General features: G+C 43.7%; 1 protein-coding gene across 2 annotated transcripts; it reads left to right on the top strand.

Annotated features, from left to right (window-relative positions):
* The first annotated feature begins 176 nt into the window (after positions 1–176).
* On the top strand, positions 177–9,073 carry LOC106582934 (cannabinoid receptor 2). 2 transcript variants are annotated; one of them, XM_014166579.3, is made up of 3 exons: positions 177–766; positions 7,673–7,790; positions 7,970–9,073. In XM_014166579.3, the coding sequence occupies exons 2-3, from the start codon at positions 7,706–7,708 to the stop codon at positions 9,067–9,069; spliced, it is 1,185 nt and encodes a 394-aa protein (XP_014022054.1). In that variant the 5' UTR covers positions 177–766; positions 7,673–7,705; the 3' UTR covers positions 9,070–9,073. The 2 variants fall into 2 exon arrangements, with proteins under 2 accessions (XP_014022054.1, XP_045560117.1); XM_045704161.2 differs by having other exon boundaries at positions 178–766; positions 7,676–7,790.
* The last annotated feature ends 2,138 nt before the right edge of the window (positions 9,074–11,211 follow it).

Consider the following 11,211-nt stretch of genomic DNA (forward strand, 5'->3'; position numbering starts at 1 on the left):
GCTATTAGGGTCATACCCAAGAAGATTTGAGGCTCTAATCGCTGCCAAAGGTGCTTCAACAAAGTACTGAGTAAAGTGTCTGAATACTTTTGTAAATGTGATATTTCACTTTTTTTTTTTTTTTTAATACATTTGCAAAAAATGTCTAAGAACCTGTTTTTGCTTTGTCATAATGGAATATTGTGTGTAGATTGATGGGGAAAAAACGAATCCATTTTAGAATAAGGCTGTAACATAACAAAATGTGGAAAAAGTCAAGGGACGATGCTGTCGGATTTGGTACATCGTTGCATGTTTTAAAGTGACTATTTAGAACGTATGTCTGTGTAAGTTTTGTTGCCTTGTTGCAGTGTCACAACTCAGTTGGCACAGTATGTTTCAACATTTGTGCTGACACTTACGCCAATGTCTCCGTGGACCAGTGGAGGCTGGTGGGAGGAGCTATTGGAGGACGGCTGGTATGGAATAAACAGAACGGAGTCAAACATGTGGTTTCCATATGTTTGATATATTTGCTACCGTTCCATTGATTCCATTCCAGCCATTACAATGAACCCAAAAGGCAGAAAGCATGAACATGTTAGTACTTCAGGGACTGCAAACGGTCAGACATCAGTCTCTCTCGCTCTCTCTCCCTCACTCAGTCACCGACTGGTTCTGGGGAGTGGAGTTAGATGGAACTCAGTGGCTCTGTAGCCAAGGTCATCAGTTTGGTCTGTCTTCCTCCTACACCACAACAGAACTGACAGAAAAGCATCCACACAAGGTAAGCACCTGCCTTTATTCTTGTATTATTTTATACTACGATACAGTCCACCCCACAGGGCAAAAACACTGCCTAGTGGTTTCTTAGCATTATAGAGCAAATCATTATTTGCACAATATGTTTGAAGCTTGTTATGAGAGAAATGCTGAACGTGAGAGCATGATTGTTAGGTTCTGAAGCACAAAGCATGCTCTCCTTAGGATTTTGCATGTATATAGATGTTAGATGATGCTGTCTGATGTTCAGTCTGTGACCCAGATCAGTCTGTGACCCATGTGTTCCATTTTTTAATAGCATTTATGAATTGGTACCTCATTGCGTGTTTTAAAGTGACTGTTTAAAACGCAGTCTGTGAAAGTCTTCTTGCCTTGTTGCAGTGTCACAACTCAGTTGACACACTATGTTTCAACATATGTTAAAATGTCTCTGTGGTCATACTGTAAATCTAAAATATCCCCCATGAGTCCTTACTCAGTAATAGGTATTGTGTACTTTGCATTAATATATGTATGAGTGGTCCAAGTACCTTCGAGGAACAGAAAAGTAGCCTACTGTGAACTGTCAATCAAAAAATATTTCAGGTCCACACAGAGAGAGGAAGCCTGAGGTGGTGTAATAAGCATATACTCGGCTGTCATCTCCCTCAAGCAGATTTAGAAATATTGTCACTAAAGCCAATAAGGGTCTCTGTAAAAAGCAATTTACTTCCTATTTCTCCAGCCCCCATATTTCAAAATGTACTTTCATAAAGCAGATATTTGTGCTGAAAAAATAATGATGATCATTCAGAACCTCATAAAATGAAAACAAAATGTAAGAAAAAAGTGGGGCACTGGTGCAATGCCGTAAAAAAAAGTGACCTAGTGATCTGGTTATGAATGTCCTATTTCTATAGACACAGCAGGGCCGTAACTAGAGTTAGAGTTTTAGCGAGGTTATTTTTGAAAGTTGAAGCTCATTGACTGCATTTCTATACAATTTAAAAACTTTTAAAAGGCTATTTGGAGAACAGAAAAAAAATTAACCCAGCCATTATCACCTTGGCTGCTGTAGGTTCATTCACCTAAGTCGATATACAAAAAACACAAATCCAACATTTACTTAGAGCTAACTCTGCAAATAGCACTGCTGGGTGATTTAATGAGTCACAGTCAATCGATCAATGACATAGCTAAGAATATGATTAAGGTGATCATTTTTAATGTACAATCTGTAGAAACTATGAGAATAGAAAGGTTCATAACGGTTTGTGAAACAGCACAGTGTAAAATAATATATGGCAGCTAGAAATCAAAACTGGATGGTCTTCAGAGATAGATGGGAGGGTAGCTGAAAGCTGGGATGAAAAAAACCAAAAGATAATTAATGTAAAATATACTGTCTGTGAAATGTATGTAGTATGTATAAGCTGGAAGTGGAAGCATAAGTATTGTTGTCCATTAGTTTACTTCAAGTAGGGGAGGGGTGGTAGGGTTAGGGGGGAAACATTTATAAAGGGAAATATAAAACATATATTTAAAATAATATATACAGTGGAAGTCGGGAACTTTACATACACTTATGGTGGTGTCATTTAAACTATAGTTTTGTCAAGTCGGTTAGGTCATCTACTTTGTGCATGACACAAGTAATTTTCCCAACAATTTTTACAGACAGATTATTTCACTTATAATTCACTGTATCACAATTCCAGTGCGTCAGAAGTTTACATATACTAAGTAGACTGTGCCTTTAAACAGCTTGGAAAATTCCAGAAAATTATGTCATGGCTTTAGAAGCTTCTGATAGGCTAATTGGCATAATTTGAGTCAATTGGAGGTGTACCTGTGGATGCATTTCTCTGGAGCTCTGTCCGAGTGACCATTGGGTTCTTGGTCACCTCCCTAACCAAGGCCCTTCTATCCAGATTGTTCAGTTTGGCCGGCCGGCCAGCTCTAGGAAGAGTCTTGGTGGCCTCCATTATGTAAGAATAATGGAGGCCACTGTGTTCTTGGAGACCTTCAATGCTGCAGAAATGTTTTGGTACCCTTCCCCACATCTGTGCCTCGACACAATCTTGTCTCTGAGCTCTACGGACAATTATTTCAATCTCATGGATTGGTTTTTGCCCTGACATGCACTGTCAACTGTGGGACCTTATATAGACTGGTGTGTGACTTTCAAAATCATATCCAATCAATCATCCTGATTCCATTGATCACCCTTGAGATGTTTCTACAACTTGATTGTAGTCCACCTGTTAAATGTAATTAAATGTAATTGATTGAACAGGATTTGGAAAGGCACGCCTGTCTATATAAGGTCCCACAGTTGACAGTGCATTTCCCAAACAAAAACCAATCCATGTGGTCGAAGGAATTGTCCGTCGAACTCCGAGAGAGGGTTGTGTCAAGGCACAGATCGGGGGAAGGGTACAAAAACATTTCTGAAGCATTGAAGGTCCCCAAGAACACAGTGGCCTCCATCAGTTTGGAACCACCAAGACTCTTCCTAGAGCAGTCCTCCTGGCCAAACTGAGCAATCGGGGGAGAAGGGCCATAGTCAGGGAGGTGACCAAGAACCTGATGGTCACTTTGACAGAGCTCCAGAGTTCCTTTGTGGAGATGGGAGAACCTTTCAGAAAGACAACCATCTCTGCAGCGCTCCACCAATCTGGCCTTTATGATAGAGTGGCCAGACAGAAGCTACTCCTCAGTAAAAGATGCATGACAGCCCACTTGGAGTTCGCCAAAAGGCACCTAAAGGACTCTGACCATGAGAAACAAGATTCTCTGGTCTAATGAAACCAAGATTGAACTCTTTGGCCTGAATGCCAAGCGTCATGTATGGAGGAAACCTGGCCCACATCCCTACGGTAAAGCATGGTGACAGTATCATGCTGTGGGGATGTTTTTCAGCGGCAGGGAATGGGAGATTAGTCATGATTGAGGGAAAGATGAACGGAGCAAAGTACAGAGATCCTTGATAAAAACCTGCTCCAGAGCGCTCAGGACCTCAGACTGGGGTGAAGATTCACCTTCCCACAAGTACAATGACCCAAATCACACAGCCAAGACAATGCAGGACTGGCTTCGGGACAAGTCTTTGAATGTCCTTGAGTGGCCCAGCAGAGCCCGGACTTGAACCTGATCGAACATCTCTGGAGAGACCTGAAAATAGCTGTGCAGCGACGCGCCCCATCCAACCTGACAGAGCTTGTGAGGATCTGCAGAGAAGAATGGGAGAAAATCCACAAATAGATGTGCCAAGCTAGTAGCTTCATACCCAAGAAGACTTGAGGCTGTAATCACTGCCAAAGGTGCTTCAACAAAGCACTGAGTAAAGGGTCTGAATACTTATGTAAATGTGATATTTCCATTTTTTATTATACATTTGCAAAAATGTCTTAACCTGTTTTTGCTTAGTCATTATGGGGTATTGCGTGTAGATTGATGAAGGAAAAAACAACAATTTCATCAATTTTAGAATAAGTCTGTAACGTAACAAAATATGGTTAAAGTCAAGGGGTCTGAATACTTTCTGAATTAACTGTATAGTTTATCTGGAAGCACGTATTTACCAGTTGCGCACTTATTCTCCAAGAGTCAGTTTTTGTTTGACACGACAGGAGTAGCGGGATGGTCAAGTTGAGACAAACAGCGTTTTCTTCTTCGTGTGGCTATCTGGCAGACTAGATGCTGTGTTGCATATTTCTGTCTTTCGCAGGTCAGAGTGCAGATTGGACACTTAAATGACACCATCTAACCCTGCACCTATACACTATCCCCATAACCCCCCCATGTTACCCTGCACCTATACACCATCCCCATAACCCCCCATCTATACACTATCCCCAACCCCCCCCCCCCCCCCCCCCCCATCTAACCCTGCACCTATACACTATCCCCAAAACCCACCATCTAACCCTGCACCTATACACTATCCCCCCAAACCCACCACCCCATTCTACTGCTTTCTCCCTAAACGATCGTACACCAGGACATTGGCCTGGGAGGATGGAACTCCTTCTCTGAAAACCTCCTGTAGATCTTCTGCTCTAAAATCTGCTGCTGCAACTACTAGATCTATCTTCATCAGCGCAGTGCAGTTGATCACCATGGCTATAAACGCAAGAAATCCAACCTTACTCATCCTCTCTGGATCCCTCTCTTCAGGCCTACTCACTGGCGGGCTCCCAGTCGAGTCACTCACCCTTGGGCTATCCTCTACTCTCTTCACTGCCGCAGCATAGGAAACTTTCTGCCCCACTGTAACTGGCAATCTCAACCTGTCGCTCTTACACAGGGCACTTTGGATCACCTGCTGCATGGACACCCCCACAGTTGTCACACAGTGCCTTCTCTATCCCAACTGTACACTTCCTCTGACTATGTCCTCCTAAACATTTCTCACATCGTGGGAACTCCCTTCTACAACATGTCCGAATTCTTGGCACCTAAATCACTGTAGCGGATTCATAACATAGGCCCTCACAGAATAGCAAATATAACTTAACCTCTGTGTCAAAGCTCAACAAGACAGACAAGGTATTCTCAGTCTGGTCATTTCCACCGGGTCTACGTCTCACCAAAAGGCAGGTGTCAAACACCAGGAATATTATTTTTCATTTGATCCACCTCTACAATCAGCGTTACCCCACTGATTACTCCTTTTAGCGGCGCCCTGCTCCAGAGAGCAGAGCACTACACAGGTTGCGCCCGCTTCCTCTGGGCAGAGGATGCACAAAAGATTCCACTTCTCCAAACTTTCACAGATCTAACCATTACCAGTTTGTCCTTTACCCAGCTTGACACAACAGCCAAAAAGCAGGAATCCACTTTTTCAAAAATGTCACTCCTACCGGATCAAAATCATCTCCGGCAGGATTCACAGAGCAAACGCTGGAAGTCTCTACCACACCTGTCGCCGCAGGTAGGCCCACTTCATCCTGGTCTGGCTCAACTTCAGAGCGCCGACTGACTTCATTTCGAGATCCTAAAAGGTTCTCAAGGGAGCATCTAGGTTTGTATTCAGGAGACGAAGGTGTGTACACAGGAGACGAATGATCTATTCTGCACTTCTGCATTGAGGAGTAGAGGGATGTGCAGTGAGTTTGCACAATGTCAGCAGCATCTCTAGACTAGTTTTCAATTGAGCCGACTGCGAGCTGGGGTAGTTGGTTTCACTTCAGGGAGGCAAATCCAAGGGGGCGAAGGCGAACATGATTCCACTTGTGCCCATAGAGGCAAGCGCGATTAGAACTCAGTCAGATCAAGAATATAAGCATTCTGAGCTTTGATCAACGCTGAGAGCAATATTTCGATTTTGACCTGTAAAATCACTAGGAAATCAGATCAGTTATTTTCATTTTGGAAATATGTTCCTAAGTATTCCCACGCATATATAGAGTGACATACACCTTCCTAATATTGAGTTGCACCCACTTTTGCCCTCAGAACAGCCTCAATTCGTCAGGGCATGGACTCGATGTCAAAAGCGTTCCACAGCGATGCTGGCCAAATGTGTCCCACAGTTGTGTCAAGTTGGCTGGATGTCCTTTGGGGGACCATTCTTGATACACACGGGAAACTTGAGCTTGAAAAACCCAGCAGCGTTGCAGTTCTTGACACACAAACCGGTGCGCCTGGCACCTACTACCATACTCAGTTCAAAGGCACTTAGAAATGTTGTTTTGCCCACTCACCCTCTGAATGGCACTCAGTCTAAGTCATGGAAAGAGCAGGGGTTCCTAATGTTTTGTACACTCAGTGTATGTGATCATATCCCAACGTAATCAAGGTTTGAAATTATTAGATTTTTGTCAAATACTGTATCTATTTGGGCTACTTGAGGTCAATTTGCAGTGTACAAATTATTTATAATTATGTTTCGGAACCCCCGACCATCCGCTCAAGAAGAAAATCGGCCCACGGCTTAATGTAATTGGGGACCCTTGCTATAGTGCATAGAGGATGAGGATATGCTTTCCAAGCTCAGTCTGACTGTACTAGACCTTAATGACCGTGGCCTGGTGAGGCCCAACTCAACACTGTCTTTCTAACCTAATGTACTTCCATCAACAGCTGGAAATGATGACCAGAGGCCATCTGCACGGCTCTTTCCACCAAGCCCACTCATGTGGCTTACTATGACTCACATCATTGTCTCCTTTAATGATTAAAATGTATATATTTTTTTTATCTCAGGAAGTCACCACCCAATTCATTCACTTCAAGTGAGAGCCTCAAGGTCAAAGTGACAGATATCTAGAGGTAGCTTTATGTCTATTGATAATGCGCTTGTTTTTTTACCGTGCCTCTTGAGGTGGGGTAGAAGGGATGGATTTTTCTCTGCTGTAAATAGACGAGTATTGTTTTGAGGTGATCAAACAGGTCCCAGTGTTTAAATGGTTATGTTTCCACAGAATGTCTGAAGCATGTTTATGGTGGATTTAATTTTCTTCTAATAGGAACATATTTGACCACACAGACCTGTTTCATCACCTCAAAACAATACTCTGTCAATTTACAGCAGAGAAAAATATCAACGATAATTAAAAAATAGGACAATAATTGGTTTTGAATTAAACACATTCACAAGCCATTTATTAGCACATTTTCTCCATAAAGAGACCCTGAAAGGATTCAGGAAGGTGGCAATTAGGAGGCAACTTCTTCTCACAACGCATTGGAGGAAAGGGTCAGAGGTTCCTCCCCTTGGACCGTCTCCTCCAATGCGTTTTGAGAAGGAAGCGAGGAACGGGAATGCAAAAAGGAAGTACAATTTAAGAGGCACCATTCAGGAAGTTTTGTGTAAGTAATCAGAGATAATGTCTCCATCCAGTGGTCATATTTGGTACTGTCTAACTTGTAACCCATCTGAATTTCTATGAGAACAATGTTCATACATTTCCCCTCCACCTCTAAGTAGATTTCAGAGCTAACCCCTGACCTATAAGAGATGGATGGATGGGACAAGCCTGTAGGGTCCTCTGTAGGGGCCATGATGTCCGAAGACAATGGCAGCACCCCCACATCACCTCTGGGTATGTATATTAGAATATTGTCATCATATTTTAAATAGAATAACTTATAATACAATAACTGCGTCTCTTTAAATATTAAAAATAAATATTATGATGATGATTGGTAATGTGAGTTCACATTGGCTGCCATACAACATAAGCCAAACACTGATGTCTGAATTGTATTCCTGTGTCAACAGTCAACCAGTCCTGTGCGGGCCTGAAGTGCTATATGGTTCTGTTTGAGGCAGAGAAGACAGCCATCGGCTCCATCTGTTTCTTGGCCGGACCCTTCACTTTCCTGGAGAATGCGTTGGTCCTGGGTGTGATCGCCGCCACCGCCGCCTTGCGCCAGCGTCCCTCCTACCTTTTCATTAGCAGTCTGGCCCTGGCCGACATCTTTGCCAGCTGCTTCTTCACCACCAGCTTCCTGGACTTCCACCTGTTCCACCGCCTTGACGGCCCCAACGCCTACCTCTTCAAGCTGGGCGGAGTGACGATGGCTTTCACCAGCTCGGTGGGTAGTCTTCTGTTGACTGCTCTGGACCGCTATCTGTGTATACATCAGGCGTCGAGTTATAAAGTGGTGTTGACGCGCCGCAGGGCCCTGTTGGCTCTCCTTGCCTTGTGGAGCGCCACCATCCTCATCTCTTTCCTCCCTCTGATGGGCTGGAGGTGCCCCACAGGGCTCAGCCAGCCCTGCTCGCGCCTCTTCCCATACATCGACCACCGCTACCTGGCCTGCTGGGTCAGCTTCATCCTGGTGCTGCTGTCACTCATCCTGGGCGCCTACGCCCTGATCCTGTGGAGGGCCAATCGGCATGAGGCATCCATGACGGGCCTCCAGGGGGCGCCTACCCGTGGTCAGGCCCGCATGCGGCTGGACATCCGGTTGGCACGTACCCTGGGCCTGATTCTGCTCATCATGGTGGGCTGTTGGCTGCCGACCCTCTCCTTCATGCTGGCAGACGTCTCGGTGCAGCTCACACACTTTCAGCAGAGGGCCTTTGCTTTCTGCAGCACCATGTGCCTGGTCAACTCAGCCGTCAACCCACTACTGTATGCCCTGCGCTGCCGGGAGCTGAGGGTGGCACTGATGCGGCTGTTGGGGTGCCTGAGTGAGGGGCAGGGGTGCTGCCAGAGGCACGTAGGGGGAGACACGACCCTTACCCTTCCCTTAGGCGAGAGCAACAGCTGTAGCGCGCACTCCGAGAGTGAGGCGCCCAGACTCGTTAGCTGCCGACCGAACACAGTCTCAGAAATGGTTGGCAAGCAGCAGCTGGACATGACTGGAAAATGAGAAGGGTTGAGAGGCTTACTGTATATCAGGGTTATAGCAGTGTTGTGAACTTGTGTTTCTTCTGTTGTGTTCGTAGCGATAAGGAGGTAATGTCTCTAAAATGAACTGTGATAACAGGGACTAAAACAAAGATATCGACCATGTTACCATAAATTGTGTTGACCCACCTACAAGCCAAGTCACTCAGAGATAATATTATTCTATTATTTGTCCAAGGGACATAAATTAACACCTTTGGGAAGACAACAGCATTGTTGGTGTTGGTAGTGTAAATGTAGATAGCTATGTGTATCCTATGCTTGTTTTCGCTTGAGTGTTTGTCCTTTAGCCTCCAGGAGAGGATCCTGACGGGTTCCCATCTGCACATAAATACCTGTCCTGAATAGAGGCCCTGTGGATTGTAAACAATGTCCTCCACATGTGACTGCAAGCAGTGTCGAGATCAGAGGTGTAGGAAAGGCTGAGCCTGGGTGGGTCCAAACAGGAAATAAATAAGAAGTCCACTCAGATTTTGTATTATTTATTTAAATATTTTTTTTCATGCTCTTTACTCGTCAGTGTTCCAAATGGAACATAGTGTTTGCATATTTAGGTAAAAAGACAATCAGAATTCATAGCAAGCAGTACACTGGGTTAGTCAGATTTGATTAAATATAATGGAACAGATGACATGGAATGACATCACATGCCAAAAAGAACTAACTGAAAGCCACACCCCCAATGTGCAACGAAATGACTGCATTGAGGCATATGTCACTGTGCTTTTATGGCTATTATGCACCATGCCACTACCTTTCATTTGTCCATTTAGCAAACAAGACAGCTCATAATCCAGTGCCTTTATCACAGTCAACACACCTACATTTTAGCTTTAAAAATTCTACATTTTCTCTCAGCTTCATGGCAAAATGTGTATTATAGCACGATATGAGCTAAAAAAATGCACACTTTCCTCTCTATCCTATGGCAAAGTGTGTAGAATTGCAGGAAATTTGCTTTAAAACAGCAACATGCCAAAATGTGTAGAATAGCATGAGATTAGCTATAAACTGCACATTTGTCTCTGTTCCATGGCAAAATGTGTAAAATAAAATTGGGGGCCCAGACAAATTTCTGCAGGCCCACCCAACACGCCACTGGTCGAGATAAGTGGGGCACAGGTCAGAAAGATAGTCACACAACACAGAGACTAGAACACTTTTTTTTCTATAGAACACTACAAATGGCAACTATAGTTTACAAGTCATTTTAGTAGATCGATCACAAAACAATCAAACACAAAGGTAGATGTTTTGTCTTGTAGATAGTCTAAGTAAAATCAAATCAAAAAAACATTTTATTTGTCACATGCTTCTTAAACAACAGGTGTAGACTAACAGTGAAATGCTTACTTACGGGTCCTTTAACAACAATGCAGTTTATTTTTTATTTTTTATTTTATTTATACGAGAAATAAATACACAGTGAATAACAATAACGAGTTTCAATGTGCATGGGTACTAGTCTAAGCCACTTAAAGTAATGCCTGGGTAGACATTTATTTTCATATCCCTTAATTAGTCCATCGATTTCTTCTCTTCAGCTCCCAGTCTCCTGTTAAAGTGACAAACTGCACTGCTGCTAAGACAATTGTGTTTACCATGCAGCCTTTGAAACAAAGTGTGTTTATAGTCCCACCTCCCTCAAGAGGACAATCCTTCTGAACACAGATGACAGCCTGGAGACAGGGAGACTGCCATTTCAGGTCAGAGAACAGTGGGGGGGAAAAGGACAGACAGCATGGTTTATGTGAGGGGGTGAGATGGCAGAGACTAGATGGAGAGAGATACTGAGTCATTTCTGGGAGACAATTAAGTACCTTACTGTGATTATTTTTGATAATTTTAATTGAAAACAAACAAAAATAGGTTCTTAGCTAAGAGAAATTTCTCAAGCAAGACTTTTGCTACGACTGTCTGGGAGTGGTCTGAGTGGGGATGGGAAAACTGAAAACTAGCTCTTTTTGGCAGAGAGGTTTCGAACACTCTTTCTTATAGATGGGTTGTCTGACAATGTCACAAATTATGCGCAGCCATTGATGTGGCCGGAACGACTGGGTGATCTCGCTTTCCGTAGCAGAAACGACTGGGTGATCTCGCTCTC

This window comes from Salmo salar, chromosome 02 (genome assembly GCF_965601325.2).
Source record: "Salmo salar chromosome 02, fSalSal1, whole genome shotgun sequence".
NCBI classification, from domain to species: domain Eukaryota; kingdom Metazoa; phylum Chordata; class Actinopteri; order Salmoniformes; family Salmonidae; genus Salmo; species Salmo salar.